This window comes from Clarias gariepinus, chromosome 10, assembly GCF_024256425.1.
Source record: "Clarias gariepinus isolate MV-2021 ecotype Netherlands chromosome 10, CGAR_prim_01v2, whole genome shotgun sequence".
Taxonomy (NCBI): Eukaryota; Metazoa; Chordata; class Actinopteri; order Siluriformes; family Clariidae; genus Clarias; species Clarias gariepinus.
The window spans coordinates 16,476,084-16,497,146 of NC_071109.1; the positions used below are offsets into that span (position 1 = coordinate 16,476,084).

Below are 21,063 nucleotides of genomic sequence, written 5' to 3' on the forward strand. Positions count from 1 at the left end.
TTAGAAGGAGTGGAAGGTAAGAAACCTCAGTGGAGAATACTAACTACAGTATGACATGGTGGTAATTGCTCTGTGTGTGTGTTTTTGGCGGGGGGAGGGGTTCTTCAGACTTACTTGTCTGTGCGCAAATGTTTGTGTTAAACCAATGGAGAAATGCAGGAGCGCACACACACACCTCTCATCCACAACCGCTTTAACTGTTGTCTTGTAAATCGTTGATTAAATCTATGAACACGGCTGTTCAGCATCAGTCCTAAACACAAGCGCAGGGTCTGTTTTTGTCCTTAATTAAAAGACACCAATATGTTAATAATTTACACAATGATAACATGTTGTTTATGTTTAATGCTTATTTTGCGGGAAAAGGTAATAAGCAATATTTAAAATAAAACAAACCAGTAAGTAAGTGTTTCATACATTAAAGTGCTTTGTATAACCAAGTGCTCTAACAAATAGCAACAGTGTAAAGAGTATGTGCGCTGTGGGGGATTGGAAGGTGAATGAGGATAATCATTTACAAGACAAAAGACGTTCAGAGGTGTGCGGATTGCCCCCCATTACACAATCGCTATCTTCAAAGAAAAGCCGCCGCCCCTTGCGTTAGTGAGTGTTTTTCTTTCCCTACGCTCACTTTTGTAAATACAGTTGCGTTCAGTAACACGATGGAACCAATTACCTAAACAGCAGCAACAACAACCATTATGATCACACTTTGTTAAATTTATATGGCTTAAATATTTCGCAGCTCAAATATTTGCATTGCTACATGATGATATAACATCCAATCAAACATCACGTTATTAAAATTAACAAATTTGTCACTACCCATCTCTTATGCAGCACGGCTAAAAAGATAATAAAAATTACACCAAAATGCTGCAGGTTTGGTGTCTATAAGCTTTTCTTAATAAGAGTTAGACAGGGGGCATTTTGTGGCTGCTCCAGTTACACTCTACTTAGATATTGCACAGAGGGGAGTTCTGTTCTGTTCCGAGTTCCTGCCATAATGCAGGGTAGCATCATGGCAGGATTGGTGTAACTTTTATTATCTTTTTAGCGGTGCTGCATAAGAGAAGAGTAGTAACAAATTCATTACTTTCGTTACTAGACATGGTCTATTTTGTCCGCAAGTGAAGAACATCGATACGTTAATAATTTACACCACAATAACATTAGTGCCAAAGGAGCCGAAGAGACGTGACTTTGAGACGTTCACAGTATATTCGAACCGTAGACAGTGTTTATTTTGCAGAACATTACAAAACAGCCATGTCCAGTAAAACAGTGCATCTTCAATAAGCCACATTGGTTTTGAGTTAGAAGTAAAATTAACGAAAGACTGAGAAGCCCCGTAAACTTGACCCTGACAATAATAGTCGATTGTTTTTATAGATATATTTTTTTAAATGCTCAAATGAACGTTTTAGAGTATATAATTTGTCGTGTCATCTGTTTACAGCTTCTTCTTCTTTGTCTTTCGGCTGTTCCCTTTCAGGGGTCGCCACAGCGAATCATTTGCCTCCATCTAACCCTATCCTCTGCATCCTCTTCTCTCACACCAACTAACTTCATGTCCTCTCTCACTGCATCCATAAATCTCCTATTTGGTCTTCCTCTAGACCTCCTTCCTGGCAGTTCCAACCTCAGCATCCTTTTCCCGATATATTTACAACTCTCCTCTGAACATGTCCAAACCACCTCATTCTGGCCTCTCTGACTTTATCTCCAAAACATCTAATATGAGTTGTCCCTCTGATGAACTCATTCTTGATCCTATCCATCCTTGTCACTTCCAAAGAGAACCTCAACATCTTCAGCTCTGCTACTACTAGCTCTGCCTCCTGTCTTTTCTTCAGTGCCACTGTCTCTAAGCCGTAGAGCATTGCTGGTCTCACCACTGTCCTGTATACCTTTCCTTTCATTCTCGCTGATACTCTTTTATCGCACCACACACCTGACACTTTTCTCCACCCATTTCAACCTGCCTGTACCCGCCTCTTCACCTGCTTTGAACATTCTCCGTTGCTCTGGACCGTTGACCCTAAGTAATTAAAATCCTGCACCTTCTTTACCTTTGCTTCCTGTAGCCTCACCGATCCTCCTGGGTCCCTCTCATTTACACAGATGTATTCCGTCTTGCTACGGCTAACCTTCATTCCTCTGGTTTCCAGAGCATACCTCCACCTCTCCAAATTTTCCTCCACCTGTTCCCTTCTCTCGCTACAGAGCACAATGTCATCTGCAAACATCATTGTCCATGGGGACTCCTGTCATACCTCATCTGTCATTCTGTCCATCACCAGAGCAAACAAAAAGGGGCTTAGATGCAGACCCACCTCCACCTTGAACTCTTCTGTCACACCTACAGCACATCTTACCACTGTCTTACAGCTCTCATACATGTCCTGCACCACTCTAACATACTTCTCTGCCACTCCAGACCTTCTCATACAATACCACAGCTCCTCTCTTGGCACCCTGTCATACGCTTTCTCTAAATCTAAAAAGACACAATGCAACTCCCTGTTACCTTCTCTGTACTTCTCCGCCAGCATCCTCAAAGCAAATACTGCATCTGATGTACTTTTTGTGGGCATAAAACCATATTGCTGCTCACAAGTGCTCACCTCTGCCCTTAACCTAGCTTCCACTAATCTTTCCCACAGCTTCATTGTCTGGCTCATTAGCTTTATACTTCTATAGTTGCCACAGCTTTGCACGTCTCCCTTGTTCTTAAAAATTGGCACCAATACACTTCTCCTCTACTGCCATTTCTTCTAAGCACTTCCATACCTCCACAGATATGTCATCAGGACCAACAGCCTTTCCACTCTTCATCCTCTTCAACGCCCTTCTCACCTCACTTCTACTAATATTTGCTACTTTCTGTTCCACAACAGTCACCTCTTCTACTCTTTGTTCTCATTCGTTTTCCTCACTCATCAACTCCTTAAAGTACTCCTTCCATCTTCCCATCACCCTCCTGGCATCTGTCAGTACATTTCCATCTCTATCTTTAATCACTCTAACCTGCTGCACATCCTTCCCATCTCTATCTCTCTGCCTTGCCAACCTGTACAGATCCACCTCTCCCTCCTTACTGTCTAACCTAGCATACAAGTGCTCATATGCTCTTTGTTTGGCCTTTGCCTTCTCTACCTTCACCTTACTCTGCATCTCCCTGTACTCCTGTCTACTCTCTTCAGTCCTCTTAGTGTCCTACTTCTTCTTAGCTAGCCTCTTTCCCTGTATACACTCCTGGACTTCCTCATTCCACCACCAAGTCTCCTTGTCCACTTTCCCCTTACCTCATGATACACCTCCTACCTGTCTCCCTGATCACATTGGCTGTAGTTGTCCAGTCAACTGAAAGCCCCTCCTGACCACCCATACCCTGTCTCAACTCCTCCGTAAAGACTTCACAACATTCTTCCTTTCTCAGCTTCCACCACTTTGTCCTCTGCTCTGCCTTTGTCCTCTTCGCCTTCCTCACCACCAGGGTTATTTTACACACCACCATTCTGTGTTGTCTGGCTACACTCTCCCCTACCAACACTTTGCAGTCACTGATCTCTTTCAGGTTACAACGTCGACACAAAATGTAGTCGACCTGAGTGCTTCTGCCTACACTCTTATATGTCACCCTATGTTCCTGCCTCTTCTGGAAGAAAGTATTTACTACTGCCATTTCCATCCTCTTTGCAAAGTCCACCTCCATCTGTCCTTCTTCATTCCTGTCCTGAAGACCAAACCTGCCCATCACATTTTCATCACCTCTGTTCCCTTCCCCAACATGTCCATTGAAGTCTGCATCAATCACCACTCTTTTACCTTTGGGGATGCTCTGCATCACTTCATCTAACTCACTCCAGAATTTCTCCTTCTCTTTTAACTTATCCTACATGTGGGGCATAACCACTAACAACATTGAACATTATCCCTTCAATTTCCAGCTTCAGACTCATCACCCTATCTGATACTCTCTTCACCTCTAGAACATTCCTTACAAACTCCTCTTTCAGAATAACTCCTACTCCATTTCTTTTCCTATCCACACCATGGTAAAACAATTTGAACCCTGATCCTAAGCTTCTAGCCTTGCTACCTTTCCACCTGGTCTCCTGGACACACAGTATATCCACCTTCCTTCTCTGCATCATATCAACTAACTCTCTTCCCTTCCCTGTCATGGTCCAAACATTTAACTATCACTACTACTATCACTCCTAAACTCTTGCCTTTCCTCTTCTCTCTCTGCTTTAGAACACGCCTTCCTCCTCTCCTCCTTCGACCAACAGTAGCCCAATTTCCACCAGCACCCTGTAGGTCAACAACACCAGTGGCGGTCGTTGTTAACCCGGGCCACGACCGATCCGGTATGGAAATTATATTCGTGATTCGCATCATTGATTTGGCAAATGTTTTACGTCAGATGCCCTTCCTAACACAACCCTCTGCATTTATCCAGACTTGGGACTGGCACAAGAAGACACTGGATTGCGCCCCCCTGTGGTCATCTGTTTACAGCGTTGGCTGATTTTGTGATTGAGACCCATGGGTTACATTGAAATAATTTTTATTAGTAGTAGTAAGCCAGGCTTTAGTAACCTGGGATAAATCACAAATGAAACTATGGCAAAAATATATAAGCAGTAAAAAATACAGTAGGTGATTCCTGTTCTGATAACAGGCGCTAACCCTCTAGAACTGTTTAGTTCTGTTAGTATTCTTTTCAAGTGTGAATGTTTATGGGGATTTAATCTGTCTCTGCTGCCGCATCTATTTACCGTAGTGATAAGTGATTAATGTCCCATCAGATCTTTGATGGAGGGACGTTATGCTGGTTAAATGACTAAAGACATACTGATCTATATGGACAGATATTTGTTCCAGATATTATGCGTTATTAATCGATTTGTTATGCCAATTTTTGACTATCAGCGAAAAGAAACATTAGCGAAAACATCAAAAATATAACGAAAACAAACCCAAGCAGAAGTTAAATTTTATGCTTTACTTAAGCATAGTAAGCATGCTTTATGCAGCAAAATATGATTTACCAGTGTATTAAACAGAAATAAATAAAATACACTGTAATGTATAATACTGTATATACTGTACCCTGCACTTGTATTCCGTACCTACAACGACCAGTATAGATAAATTACAGATGTTACCATGTCTTTAAGGATTATTAAGGATGTCGTGAAAAATATTGCAATAAGTAGTTTTATTAATTAATTAATTAAAAATAGCATAAGCATCATGGGTTGTGTATTAAGTGATTTAAATCTGTTTTATTAATCGTTTTTTCCCCTTTTTTTTTACCACATCATCTATTTATGAAACTATGTTGACGTAAGTTATGTTATATATATTAAATATAGTAACCGCCTGCTTGGACACTGCAATTAACTGAAGCAGTCAATGCTCCATCTGGCGAAATTATACAGCATTGCAACCATCTTTTTAGAAAGTGCATGGGGGCGTTTATGGGGCAAGGCATCATTAACCACGTCATCGCGAGGATCACATTCCATGCACGGATCAATCATGGTCCTGTCATGGTCCTGTCATGGACCTGTGCTTATAAGACTTGCTGTATTTGTTAGTGAGTATGCATTAATATTGTCATATTATGTGGGTTGATTCATACTAAAACCACATATAGTCATTGTATATGAGATTAGGAGTATAGATTGAGGCTCTTTACAGCCACAGGCAAATAATAATAATAATAATAGTTATTATTATTATTATTATTATTATTATTATGTATAGCAGTGCAATTCATTGATTTTGAGCTATAGTCAGACAGTTTTTATGGGTGGATGAGCACTCTAGTGTAATTATGGCTATGTTTGTACTATATGCTGTATTTAATTATATATACACTATACACCAGGTCCTATTGCTATCCCTTACCCTCAAAAGTTTATCTGAACTTACTGATTTGATAAATAGGTGGATTAAAAGCATTAATTATAAGCATGTTGTACTACCTGGTGGTATTCATGCTGGTGCTGCACAGATCCCACATCACCCCCAATTGGCAGCTGCTCAGATAGCTCCTCATCCTTAGCTGTCAGCCATTCAATGATTTCCTGTAGTGACACCTGCAGTTTCCCACTGTTGTCTGAAAAGGCTTCTAGACGCACCCTGGTAAAACCACATACACAAAAGCCATGGCACAATAGACAATACAATGTTAATATATACAGGACTATATACATTACAAATAATTAAAATATTGTCTCCTAATTTATTAATTATCCATTTGACAGCTGTGGTTGAATAAGAGATAAGGGTAAAATGGCTTTCCCACTTTCTACTTGTGTCTTAGCATGGGGATACCACTAGCTACTTATGGACACCATGAACGATTTTGTTTACAAGTGCTTACGTGACACAGCAAAACAAATTGGATAAATGTTTTTTTACTGAGCTTATACTTACCCTATAACTATAATGGGTTACTACACCCATACAAATAGTGGTATATTGTCTTACTTTCCTGGAGGAAATCATCTTATTACAAATGTATTTTGGTGGTGGCGGCACATAAGGAATGGATTTCATGCAGTGTTTGAAATTGGAAGTACTGCAAGTAGGACTTAGAATCTGTATGTTTATGGGGGATGAGTGTTTTCAAAGTAAAATTTTTAGGCATTAATGATGTCTCTAAAAATGTTATGCTCAACTTTTGCCAGGATAAGTAATACTCTATTTATATTCCAGGGCCATGTGAAATGTGAAGAGAGAAAATAAAAAGCTGAAGTATTCAACTGTGTAGGTGGCCATGACAAAGATTAACATTCCTCATAAACAGTGTGAGGAACATAGAATGTCCTATTTATTGCCCACACTGATGCCTCTGATCTCAGATAAAAACTTAAAATTGTAGCTTAAGTAGTTTAGGGTTAACAAATTCCAATCACCTAAGGAAATGTAATTAGGTGGGTCCTATTGCAGTTGTATGTCACAAAAACATTTTAGAACTGTCAAACCATTTTCATTTGGAATGATAATATACCAGATGCAGCAGGTGTGTTTATGTAAACTATAGGAGTCTGTTAGAAGTTTATATCAAAAAATGTGTATCTGTATTGTTTTATCTGTTTCTTTTGTTAATCTTGTGAATGATAGCGTTGACAATTATTCGTGTACCAGTCAAAAGTTCGGGGTGTAATGGCTGATGTAAAACGTCGTGGGCGTAGAGGGCAGGCATAGAGGCAGAGGGGTTGTGTAACCAGAAAAAAAAAAAAGTATAAGTAAAAATTTAAAAGAAACAATCAAACTCAAACAATACTTAACTGTGCTAACAGGGGCTCTCTGGCAGGACACAGGCCGAAGGACGGATACCACACGTCCTGTGGCGAGACACAGGCCGAGGGACGGATACCACACGTCCTGTGGCGAGACACAGGCCGAGGGACGGATACCACACGTCCTGTGGCGAGACACAGGCCGAGGGACGACAAGCATGTAACAGGACACACAAACTATGCGTGGAGCTGAAACTGGACACTAGAGGAAGACAAGGAGAGAGACTAGGAGAGAGACAGGACTTGGGGTAAAGACACGGCAATCAGCTAGGCATGGCTTTTAGCTAAACATGGTTAAGCTGTACTTAACCATGGCAGTCAGCTGCACATTCACCTAGCTAAACATGTCTTCAGCCCCAACATGCACTAAGCTACACTTACCTAATAGCTCAACAAACACTAGGGAATTGGGGCACAGAAACAAGGCATACCCAGTGGCTAGGCTAGGGGACACTCAAAGGCTAGGCTAGGGGACACTCAAAGGCTAGGCTAGGCTAGGGGACACTCAAAGGCTAGGCTAGGCTAGGGGACACTCAAAGGCTAGGCTAGGGGACACTCAAAGGCTAGGCTAGGCTAGGGGACACTCAAAGGCTAGGCTAGGCTAGGGGACACTCAAAGGCTAGGCTAGGCTAGGGGACACTCAAAGGCTAGGCTAGGCTAGGGGACACTCAAAGGCTAGGCTAGGCTAGGGGACACTTAAAGGCTAGGCTAGGGGACACTCAAAGGCTAGGCTAGGCTAGGGGACACTCAAAGGCTAGGCTAGGCTAGGGGACACTCAAAGGCTAGGCTAGGCTAGGGGACACTCAAAGGCTAGGCTAGGGGACACTCAAAGGCTAGGCTAGGGGACACTCAAAGGCTAGGCTAGGGGACACTCAAAGGCTAGGCTCACTGGGATCTAGGGAGGCAGGAAACACAGAAAAGCTAGAGACACAAAGGGGCTATGGCTAGAAGCATGCTAGTTACGGTAACTCAACTTAGATTTTAGCTCAACACACTCCTAGCCAAACACACACCTATCTACTTACCTGCTCTAGCTAAACACAAGAAAACAGGAGGACAACAACCACACCTGGCATGACTGCAACAGCTCCACCAACATAGACACACAAAACATCTACAGAAAACATTGCCAATAAGAGAGCCCAAGTCAACACAACTTAAATCAAAATATAAACTAAACAAAGAACTAAACTCAAAACAAAATGCCCACACAAATGGCAGTAGAAAAACTAATAATGCTCGACCCAGTTTCCCAGACTAAACAGCTAAGGTGTGCATTCGCATCACCTGACCGAGGTGCCTGCTGGGAAACTGAGTCAGCCAACAAAAACTACAAATAAAAAACAGCGATCTCTGGTGGTGGACACTTACAAATACTCTATGTACGGGCATGTTATTCACAAGGTTTGACGCGTATCTTTCTTGTTACACTTGGTTACTCACGACTCGAACGTCCGTTAAATTCTTTGTCTCTTTTTTTATTTTCAACATCAAAGTTCAACAGTTCTTACATTTTTCTTGCATAAATCCACTGTGACTGTTACAACAACTCGTTTGCTGTATCCTGTAGCTTACTGTCTTAAATTATCGTTACAACAACCTATTTGCTGTATCCTTTTGATTACCGGATTGCGGTCAAAAGCTTGTGTTCTCCACAACTTCCGTATCCTTACAACTACTACCGTGCGTAATAGACATGCAGCTACACCACTATGGAATGATGTCACAGAACAACATGGCCCTTACATTTCCAGCCCCTAATTGACAGGCAGGAAGAATGACAATTACACACATTTTTTTGTTGTTTTGTTGTTGTTTTTTTGTTTGTTTTTTAACAATAGAGCCACAAAATTAAACCTTCCTAACCTTTTAAACCTTTTTGTTTACTATTTAACTTAAGGCATTCGTGTCTTTTGCATACCAAAGAAAAAATCATAATTAGTTATGACGTAATTAACAGTCCATTTCACATATGAGGCACAACTTGGTCTTAGTTTTGACCAGCACACGTCTCACAAGTCCTTTTTTATCAGGAAACACTTTTGTGATTCGTCCGACGACTCATGAATTTCTTGGAGAAGACTCATCAATTATTAGAACTACATCCCCAATCGAAAGGTTTTTTCTCACTTGAAACCATTTTTGACGCTCCTGAAGCAGGGGCAAATATTCACGCACCCATCGCTTCCAGAATAAGTCAGCAAGGTATTGAATTTGCTTTCACTTGCGACGTGCATAAATTTCCTCTTTTTTGAAAAGTCCAGGAGGCAAGTTTGGCTGTTTTTTCATCAGCAGCAGGTGGTTGGGTGCCAGGGGCTCCAGGTCTGTGGGATCATCCGTAGCAGTGGTAAGGGGTCAGTCATTCATTATTGCTTCCACTTCAAACAGAAATGTATGCAAGCTCTCATCATTTAGTGTTTGTTCTTTTAGTAAAGACCTCAGGATCTTTCTGACTGATCTTATCTGAAATGTTTGATCTCGTTATCGTTCTCCTTTAACAACAGGTCATGAATATTCTCAGGCCATTTACACTCTGGTTCTTTGAGAAAGGAGGGAACATGGATCCAATTGGCGTTTTTCATGAAATTTTCACAAGAAACTCCCCTGGATGCAGAATCGGCTGGATTTTTTGAAGTATTGACATACCTCCATGCTGTGGCTTGGTTGACTCTCTTATAATGGCAATTCTGTTGGTAACAAAGGTTTTAAAGCGAAGCCTTCGTTGTCAATATATCTCAAAACAGTTGTACTGTCGGTCCAAAACATAGAATCCAGCAATTCTATTTTAAGTTGACCTTTCAACATTTTGTCATTGTTCACAGCAACTACTGCCACGGTCAATTCGATTGGCGGAATAGTGGTTTGTTTCAGGGGTGCTACGCGAGAATTCCCCATCAAAAGTGTGCGCATGCGCGAAGTCGTGTGCTGCCTATTACAAACGCTCCTGAACTTCTAATACTATTTTCCTCTATTTCTTATTCTATTTCTTTTTTTTTTTTTTTTTTATTCGTTTTGCTAATTCGTGTTTGCTTTTTTGTGTTTCGTAAAACCGCATATTGTTTTTTCGGCACGTCAACATGTGGGTTAAAAAGGTTTTGGTGCTTATGTTCGTCGCAGCTCAACTTCTCAGCGCAGTGGCGCAACAACTCAAAGCAGCGCGCATTGTTTACACCAGAGATCAGCTGATTGACCTAAAGCCAGCCGCTGTGGAAATTCGGCGCAAGACACACAGAGGATGCAGAGGAAATAAAAAGCTACGCAGGAAGAGGGAGGCTTTGAGACAACGAAGGCTTACAGAAAAAAACTTATAAGCCGTGTCTCCCTACAATCACTATGGGGAATGTGAGATCACTGGGAAATAAGATGGACGAACTGACGGCGCTAACACAGAGCCAGAGGGAGTATCGGGAGTGCAGTTTAATGTGCATCACGGAGACATGGCTGCACCAGGATATTCCTGATGTTAACACTATGATCAGCGGCTTCCACACGGTTCGTGCCGACAGAGACTGTGCAGCGAGCGGTAAGCGCAAAGGGGGAGGGCTGGCTGTGCTCGTGAATAAACGGTGGTGTAACCCAGCTCACATCACTGTTAAAGAGCGCATCTGCTGCTCGGATGTTGAACTGTGTGCTGTCGGACTTCGCCCATATTATCTACCCAGGGAGTTTTCACATGTAATCATGGTGGCTGTTTATGTTCCCCCCTCTGCAAACCCGAACACAGCATGTGACATCATTCACTCTGCAATAGCCCAGTTACAGACTCAGCATCCGAATGCATTCATTGCTATTTCGGGTGATTTCAACCATGTGAATATGAATAGGACACTTTCTACTTTCACCCAGTTTGTGAAATGCCCTACCAGGGAAGGAAGAACATTAGATCTGCTGTATGCTAATGTTAAGGACGCTTACAGCTCTTCCTCCCTCCCCCCACTGGGTAGGTCTGATCACAACTTGATTTACCTCTCACCCTGCTATGTGCCTGTTGTAAAGAGTTTGCCAGCTACTCCAAAAATAGTGAGGAGATGGACAGATGAGGCCAATATGACACTACAGGACTGCTTTGAGGTGACAGACTGGCAGGCATTTTGTGAACCACACAATGACGACGTTGACGGTCTTACTGAGTGTGTCACGGGATACATTAACTTCTGTGTGGACACCATTGTCCCAGCAAAGACTGTCTGCTGTTACCCAAACAACAAGCCATGGATAACAAAGGACATTAAAAGCCTACTGAATGTCAAAAAGAGGGCCTTCAAGGCTGGAAACAGGGAAGAGGTGCGAGAAATACAGCGGAAGCTGAAATCAAAGATCAGGGAGGCCAAGGAGGCTTACAGAAGAAAGTTGGAGAGGAAACTTCAACACAATAACATCAGAGAGGTGTGGAGTGGCATGAGGACCATCACAGGTTACAAACCTTACAGTGGTGATGGAGTGAAGGGCAATGAGGAATGGGCTAATGAGCTGAATCTGTTTTTTAACAGATTTGACATAGTCACACCAGGGCACACCCAAACGCTGACCCCAATTGCTCTCACCACAACAGCATCACTGCAGTTCGCACCCCCTCCATTCGCCCCTCTACAACTTTCTGCTTCTCACCCCCCCTCGACACCACTTGAATGCCTTGCTAACACCTTAGCCCCAGACACCCTGTCTGACTGCACTCTCCAGAGTAACACTCTCACACCTCCACTACATGACACCTCTCTAATAAACATCACTGCTGCACAGGTTAAAAGGCAGCTAAAGAGACTTCATGCTGGCAAGTCTGCAGGCCCTGATGGTGTGAGCCCCAGGATCCTGAAGACCTGTGCCCTACAGCTTAGTGGAGTACTCCAGTATATTTTCAACATGAGCCTCAGCCTTCGGAGAGTCCCTGTGCTGTGGAAAACGTCATGCCTAGTCCCTGTACCGAAGACGTCGCGGCCCAGTGACCCTAAGGATTAGAGGCCAGTGGCATTAACGTCACATATCATAAAAACCCTGGAGAGACTCATCCTGGAGCAGCCTTTTTTTGGATGACGCCATCATCTACCTGCTCAACCGAGTTTACACCCACCTTGATAAGCCAGCAAGCACTGTAAGGATCATGTTCTTTGATTTCTCCAGTGCGTTTAACACCATCCGTCCGGATCTGCTGGGTGATAAATTAACAACGATGCAGGTGGATGCCCCACTGGTATCCTGGATTGTGGATTATCTGACTGGCAGACCACAGTATGTGCACTTAAAGAGCTGTGTGTCAGACAGAGTGATCAGCAACACCGGGGCACCGCAAGGAACTGTTCTCTCTCCTTTCCTTTTCACTCTCTACACCACAGACTTTAGCTACTGCACAGAGACCTGCCACCTTCAGAAGTTTTCTGATGACTCAGCAGTAGTTGGATGCATCACTGATGGTGACGAGAGTGAATACAGAACTGTGGTGGACAATTTTGTCACTTGGAGCAAGGAGAACCATCTTCAGCTCAATGTGACAAAAACAAAGGAGTTGGTAGTGGACCTGAGGAGGACCAAAGTGCCAGCGACCCGGGTCAACATTCTGGGTGTTGGTGTGGACAGGGTGGAGGAGTACAAATACCTGGGAGTGTACTAGGACAAAAAACTGGACTGGACTAAACATGTGGACATCGTTTACAGGAAGGGTCAGAGTCGTCTCTATTTTCTGAGACGACTAAGGTCCTTCAACATCTGCCGGACGATGCTGCGGATGTTCTACGAGTCTGTGGTGGTCAGTGCCATCATGTATGCTGTTGTATGCTGGGGCAGCAGCCTGAGGGGCATGGACATTAACAGACTCGGCAAGATCGTTAAGAAGGCCAGTCAAGTTGTAGGAATGGAATTGGACAACAAGGTGTTGAAGAAGAGAACATTGTCCAAAATAAGGTCAATACTTGACACTCCTTCACACCCACTACAATATATGATAAGCAGCCACAGGAGCTCATTTAGCAACAGGCTAAAACTTCCACGCTGCACTACTGAGAGACACAGGAAATCATTCCTGCCGGTCGCAATAAAACTATTTAACTCGCATATCTGATCACACCAAACCATAAACCACACACATATGCACAATTCACTTTAATAACCATGTATACTGTGTATACGTCTGTTGGTAATAACAATGTTAATATAATTTAATGTGCATATAATTGCTGCTATAGGTTTTACTTTTATTTGTTATTGCTGCTATAGGTTTTACTTTATTGGTTATTGCTGCTATAGGTTTTACTTTTATTGGTTATTTGACTATTTTTTTATTATTTTTATTTATATTTTTATGTTTATATTATTCTATTTTTATTTGTATATATTTTATTTTAATTACTTTATTGTTTTATTTTTATTTAAATTTTCTCTACCATCTTTATATGTCTTCTTAAATCTTTATTTTCATCAGGAGTTTGTTCTGTATTGAAAGAGAATTTCCCCACAGGGATCAATAAAGTAATTCTGATTCTGATTCTGATCATAAATGCACAATGTGTAAGTCCATCAGCATTTACCAACCTGAGGCACGAGGCAACTCCATATACCATCTCACTTGCGTCTGAAAAGTGATGAAGTTGTGCCGTAGTTGTGACAGAGTCGACTGGTTTCATGCATCTTGCCACACTAAACTTGGACAATTGATGCAGCTCTTGTAGCCAGGATTTCCGTCCTTTTGCAAACTGTTAGGGAATGTCATCATCCCATGTAAGTTTTTCTTTGCACAACTGTTGCATTAAGATCTTGGCTGGCAGTATAACGTGTGCAAGGAAACCTAACGGATCGTAGATTGAGCTAGTAATTGACAAGATTCCTCTTCTGGTCACAGGTTGCTCTTTTAAACTAATCTTAATCTTAAACATGTCTGAATTGATGCACCACAACACCCCTAGAGCTCTTTCGACAGGAAGTGCATCTTTACTCAAATCCAAGTCTCTCATGTCTTTGATTTTTTCACTCTCAGGAATAGAAGTCAGTAAGGCACGACTATTACTTGCCCACTTGGTGAGGTAAAACCTCCACTTGCACAAAGTTTGGTGAGATTGTTATATAAAGCAACTGCTTGATCATTACTCGAAACCAAGTTCAAACTTCAGTCGTCAACATAAAAGTTCTTAAGTACTGTGTTGACTGCCTCAGCAGATGCATTGCTGCGGTTTTCTTCTGCTGTTTTCCTAAGGGCGAAATTAGCGACACTTGAAGACGATTTTGCACCAAACAGGTGAACGACCATCTTGTACTCGACTCGACGATTTACGTCTATATTCGGCCACCATAGGAAGCGCAGCAAGTCTGTGTCCTTTTCCAGGACTCTCACCTGATAGTACATGGCTTTCACATCTGCCATCATGGCAACTTTCTTTTGTCTGAAGCGTGTACGCAATCCAATGAGTGAATTCGTTAGGTCCGGTCCTTGTAGGAGCTCACTATTTAATGATACTCCCTGATAACTGGCAACACAGTCAAAAACCACCCTTAGCTTTTTTTTTTTCATTCTTCTCACCATGATGAGGTATATACCACACTTGACCATCTTGTCGACTTAGGTAACATGTTGTGCATGAAGTTTGAATACTCCTCATGAAAGGAGCGGTTATTTATGAATTTCCTTTTGAGGTTTAGTGCGCGCTGGATGGCTGTACTTCGATTGTTTGGCATTTGAATAGCTGCTTTCCTAAGTGGAAGTCTGATATAGAAGTGATTATCGGTAAACTGCAGGGAGTTAGTTACAGAGTCTAAAAACTGACAATCCTCTTGTGACAATTCGGCTTTATCATCACAATTCCGTTCAGGAAAATCATGGTTGTACTGTTGTATCAGCATTTGTTCCACCTTTTGAATGGAAGTTCTGTTGACCGTAACGCTCGTTTGCTCATTGTCATACGTGCCTTCCACGACCGACTCTCAAAGAGGTCCATTTAGAGTCCATCCAAGAGCGGTCTTTACTGCATATGGCCTATTGTGCCTGCTGTTAATTACTTGCCATGGTTCTAGAAGCTTGTACTCTTTGTTACCTATTTTAACTCCAGCATCAATCTAAGGCAATTTTACTTCACTGAGGTATGACCACTTATCAATGTCGTGCTGTTGTGGAATGTTTTCCACTGAAACTGGGATGCTCTTTTGTGTAAACACTTTGGGGAGTTCAACAAAGGTGTTTTCTTCCAGACCACTAACCTCCAAGTCAGTGAGCACATAACTTTATACTTGTTTCTTTGAGCTCATGGTGCTTTACATAATGTAAATTTTTTTGCCTTGAACGTTTAACCGCCCTGCTAATGACTCTGTACAGAAAGTAGCAGAACTACCTGGGTCCATGAATGCATACACGTCCACTGTCTTGTCACTTATCTTAGACTTTTTTTTAACAGGTACTATGGAGAGACTACAATTGTCTCCAGCCCCAGTGCAGGCGCTTGTTTCATGACTCACTGTAGCAGGCAGTGTTTTAACTGTTTCAGTTTTGTCAGCTTTTACGATTACTTTGAGCTGTGACTTGTGCTGCAATGTGTAGCATGCGAGGATGTTTCTTTGAGCACAACTGACATGTGATTTTCTTTGTGCAGTCTTTGCTTAAGCGTCCTTTTACTAAACATCCATAGCAAAATCCATTCTTTTTCAAAAAGTCCAATTTGTCTTTACATTTACACATTTGGCAGATGCTCTAATCCAAAGCGACTTACATCTCATTACTGCTCTGAGCAGTTGAGGGTTAAGGGCCTTGCTCACGGGCCCAACAGTGGTAACTTGGTGGTTGTGGGGTTTGAACCAGGGATCTTCCGAACCGTAGTCCAATGCCTTAACCACTGAGCTACCCCTGGCCCCTTTAAATGGTCTTTATGTGTCTTATTGTTGAACTGGTAGCATTCATCTAAGGTGTGACTTTTCTCACAGAATGCACAAGGTTTAGTAAAAGCGCTGATGACTGATGCGCTATTACTCTTTGCTGTAATCAAGTCCTAATGCCTTTCACCAACCTGTTTTACACCAGTTGCAAAGCCGCTACCTTTTTTTTCTTCCATTTTTAGCTTGAGGTTTTAAGGAGATTTGTTACAGTGTTTTTTATCACTAGTCAAAACGTCCAGGTCTCTAAAAAGTGTGTTGGACATTACCTTTGCTTTTTTTATCAATCTACGAATTGCACCAGCGGCACAAACTTAGCTCTTGTCTGACTGCGCTCCTCGTACTTGTATGATTTGTAGGGCAGTTTTGAAGTAATAATCTTCATGTTGGTAGCATTATCTAACTCATCCATGTATTCAATGTTTGCCATAGTATTGTGACAGGTTACCAGAAACAGGGAGAAGGCGCTTAATGACTTTCCGTCCTCTGACTTTATTTCCGGCCATTTAAATGCCTTTTGCATCAGTGTTGTTGCAATTTTTTGTTTATTTACAAACTTATCCTGTAACAGTCTCATTGCTTCTGCATAACCAAGATAATTTGGCATATGCTGGCAGCTTTTAACCAGATATCTAGGCTCTCCTCTAGTATACTGCTCGAGAAAGTACAGCTTATCCGTATTACTATCAGTTCTGGTTTCAACGACGTGTTTAAACGCCCTCAAGAGGGTCTCCATAGAACAAAGGAACATCGCGCTAAGGTAAAGAAAAGCTCTACTGTATCAGTATTATGGAGTGAAAGTTCGTTACCTTGGGTAGGCCATTCCTTTAAAGTACTTGTCATTTTAGGTCTGACACTTACGGGCACACTTGAACGGGCTGCCTCGCAAGGTCATGGCAGTCTGAGATATTCCATCTCTCTGCTCGTGATATTTATCATATTTTGATTTGGTGACATGTGTACCACTCGGTTCAATGACCACACTCTTCTTCACAAGAGTTCTTCACAACCCTGATACGCTTTTATTTCAGCATTAGCCTTTACGAGCTCCGTTTCGATTTTCAGTCTTTCCATTTTAGCCTTTAGTTATGCTTCTTTAGTTTTTAGTTCTGCCTTTAATTGTGCCTTTAATTGTGCTTCCTCCATTTCTAATGCCTGCCGTTGGTCTAAGGTTGCTGCTTCAGCCAACAAGACTGCTCTGTTAACTTCTGCCTTTTTTAGCCGTGCTGAGGATGCTGGAGATGTTGAGGACCTTTTGGATGCCGCCGTCGCTACGCTTCTGTGCTTGTTAGAAGCGAGCGTCTTAGACGACACCATTGATGCGCTGTCCATTGAAACTTCATCGTCGAATGTTTAAGACGACTTAAAGCGGTTCTTAGTGTTCACAATCCACGACTCTACCTTTTTTGCGAATTCTGTGCAGTACAGCAATTTAAACTTATACAAGTTTTGCAGATCATGTTCACATTCGTCTTCGTTTAGGCACAATTGCATGTCTCTATTGCTTTTAGCAAAGTCTTGTAGCAGCCCTTTGTAGTCCGTATAGTACTTAGTTGTAAGGTCATTGTAGGCATTGTACATAAGCAACTCTATTTCGTTGGATAATGCAGTCAATTGAGTCCACTTGCCTTCTCTGGCGTTCTTCATTTTGTGAATCTCATCTGCGGAGTCTTTGTCATCGAGTGCCATCACACGCTCAGATTCTGTGACAGCAGCGTTATCTTCACTGTCTGCCATAGTAAGTTTTAAAGCAGGCAAGTCCTCTTTTTTCGCTTTTGGTTTCAATTACTTATCAACACTCGCTGCGTGTTTTTCCGAGGTTCCACGCGCGTTCTACGGTCCACATTCACATGCAGGTAAGGTGCGCTTTTAAGTCGCTTGTCTTCGCTTGAACAACGGAGAAAGCTTTTGACTTTACATGTACGGGCATGTTATTTACAGGTTCTGACGCGTATCTTTCTTGTTACACTTGGTTACTCACGACTCAAATGTCCGTTGAATTCTTTGTCTGATGTTTTATTTTCAACATCAAAGTTCAACAGTTCTTACATTTTTCTTGCATAAATCCACTGTGATTGTTACGACAACTTGTTTGCTGTATCCTGTAGCTTACTGTCTTAAATTATCGTTACAACAACCTATTTGCTGTATCCTTTTGATTACAGTATTACGGTTAAAAGCTTGTGTTGTGTTCTCCACAACTTCCGTATCCTAACAACTACTACCGTGCGTGATAGACATGCAGCTACACCACTATGGAATGATGTCACAGAACAACTTATAAAATGATGTCACAGTGCAACTTATGATTATCATACTAAATGCTTAACTAATAAACTTAATGCGTAATGCTTAACTAATGAAATAAAAATAAACACAACAACAAATTTGTACAAATGAAACATGGCCCTTAAATACCTCATAAACAGTATGAGGAACATAGTATGTCCTATTTATTGCCCACACTGATGCCTCTGATCTCAGATGAAAACTTAAAATTGTAGCTTAAGTAGTTTGTAGGTGTGAAAAACTATTTGCCCCCTTCCTGATTTCTTATTCTTTTGCATGTTTGTCACACAAAATGTTTCTGATCATCAAACACATTTAACTATTAGTCAAAGATAACACAAGTAATGTCACGAACTAACCGGAATGATCGGAAGACTTAGCACTTAGCAGTTAGCCCGTTGTAGCGTGGATGGTAAACCCAAACGCGGAGGTAAGCGAGTGAGCAGGATAACCACGCGATTTGGTCTAAGGACTCTCACACAAGGGGAGCAAGGGAAAAACACAAATTTAACCCGCGTCCTATAAACACACACTCTAATCAGAAAGCAGACCCAAGAAAGTGAGTACTCACGATTTGGCGAACGGACAGCCTGGAACAACATGGGCGAAACTCAATGACTGAGCGGTGTGATGCGACATCTTGCCTCCTTTTATGCTTCCTGTGTTGCGACCGTACTACTTCCGGGTCCTAGTGCCGGTCGCGGAGCGAGTGTGTATGACAGTACCCCCCTGTCCAGGGCCGGCTCCTGACGGCCCTGGGGTGGAGGATACCCGACGACGGTAGTCCCTGATGAGTTCGGGGTCGAGAATAAACCGGGCCGGAATCCAAGATCGTTCCTCAGGGCCGTAACCTTCCCAGTCGACTAAGTATTGGATGCCTCTGCCCCGAGGACGCGAGTCCAGGATCCGGCGTACGGTGTAAGCAGGGCCACCGTCAATGATCCGGGGAGGTGGAGCAGGGTGGGCGGGTGGAACCATGGGTGATGTGGTGAAGGGTTTAAGTTGTGATGTGTGAAATACTGGGTGGATTCGGAGCGCCGCAGGCAGCTGGAGCCGGTAGGTGACAGGGTTGATTCGGAGGTTGATGCGGTATGGACCAATAAACCTAGGTAATAATTTCTTTGTTTCGGTGTGGAGATGGAGATTTTTGGTGGAGAGCCATACCTTGTCACCTACATTATACAATCGTCCCGGAGGGTGTCGACGGCGATGTTGTGCGGTGTATCGGATGTTAGCTTGACGTATAGCTTGATTGGCTTGGGCCCAGAGCCGCCGACACCTGCGGACCAACTGTTGGGCTGACGGTACATCAACCTCCGGTTCTTGGTGTTCGAACATCGGAGGCTGGAACCCGTGACATACCTCGAACGGACTGAGATTGGTGGCGGAGTTGATGTGGAGGTTGTGCGATAACTCAGCCCATAAGAGGTAGCGAGTCCAGGAGCGCTGGCGATCGGCTACGAAGCATCTCAGATAGCGCTCCAGTTGTTGGTTGGCCCGCTCCGTCTGACCGTTAGTCTGGGGATGGTACCCAGAAGATAGACTACAGGTGGTCTGGATCAGACGGCAGAAGGCCCTCCAGAATCGGGCAGTGAATTGGGGCCCTCTGTCCGAGACGATGTCCTTGGGGAACCCATGCAGACGGACTACGTGCTCTAGTATCAGCTCCGCAGTGTTTTTGGCTGACGGGAGTCCGGTGAGGGCCACCAGGTGCACAGCTTTGGAGAAACGGTCGATGATGGTCAGGATGGTGTTTTTTCCTTCTGAGTTCGGCAGGCCCGTGATGAAATCAACGGCAATGTGCGACCAGGGCCGGCGAGGAACGGGGAGAGGCTGGAGTTCCCCCGGAGTCGGCTGGTTGGTCTCCTTTGCCCTGGCACACACTGGGCACGCCTGGACGAACTCCTCGACGTCCCGGGTCATAGAGGGCCACCAGAAAGCGCGCTGGATAAACTGGAGTGAGCGTCGGCTGCCTGGGTGTCCAGCGAGAGGCGAGGTGTGGCCCCACTGCATGACTTCGCTCTTCATGGATGGTGGCACGTAGAGACGTCCAGGCGGCACGCCTGCCGGTTCGTTCTCCGTGGCCTGCGCCTGGCGGACCCTCGTCTCCAAGTCCCAACGGAGGGGTGCGATGATCCTTGATGGAGGGAGGACAGGCGCGGGTTCCGCCCGGGTGACGTTTTCCTCATGCTGCCGGGAGAGGGCGTCTGCCTTGGTGTTTTTAGACCCCGGACGGTATGACAGATGGAAATTATAATGCTCAAAAAATAACGCCCACCGCGCCTGCCTCGGATTAAGTTGTTTGAGGTTGCGTATGGAGATAAGGTTCTGGTGATCTGTCCAGATCATGAACGGCTCACTGGCGCCCTGGAGCCAGTGACGCCATTCCTCCAGAGCCCACTTTATGGCCAGCAGTTCGCGGTCCCCTACTCCGTATCGCTGCTGAGTGGGGTCAAATTTTCTGGAGAAAAAACTACAGGGATGTAGTTTCTGATCTGGACCTCGCTGGGAGAGAACAGCCCCAGCACCCACATCTGAGGCGTCCACCTCCACAACGAATGGTTTGTTTGCATCTGGATGGAAGAGAATGGGAGCAGTGGTGAAG

At 43.4% G+C, this 21,063-nt stretch overlaps 1 protein-coding gene across 1 annotated transcript in view; it reads right to left on the reverse strand.

Annotated features, from left to right (window-relative positions):
• Positions 1-21,063, reverse strand: part of drp2 (dystrophin related protein 2) — a 205,699-nt gene that overhangs the window by 175,554 nt on the left and 9,082 nt on the right. Inside the window, exon 3 of the mRNA XM_053506582.1 lies at positions 6,003-6,159. Coding sequence (XP_053362557.1) covers positions 6,003-6,159 — 157 coding nt within the window. The remainder of the gene's footprint in view (positions 1-6,002; positions 6,160-21,063) is intronic.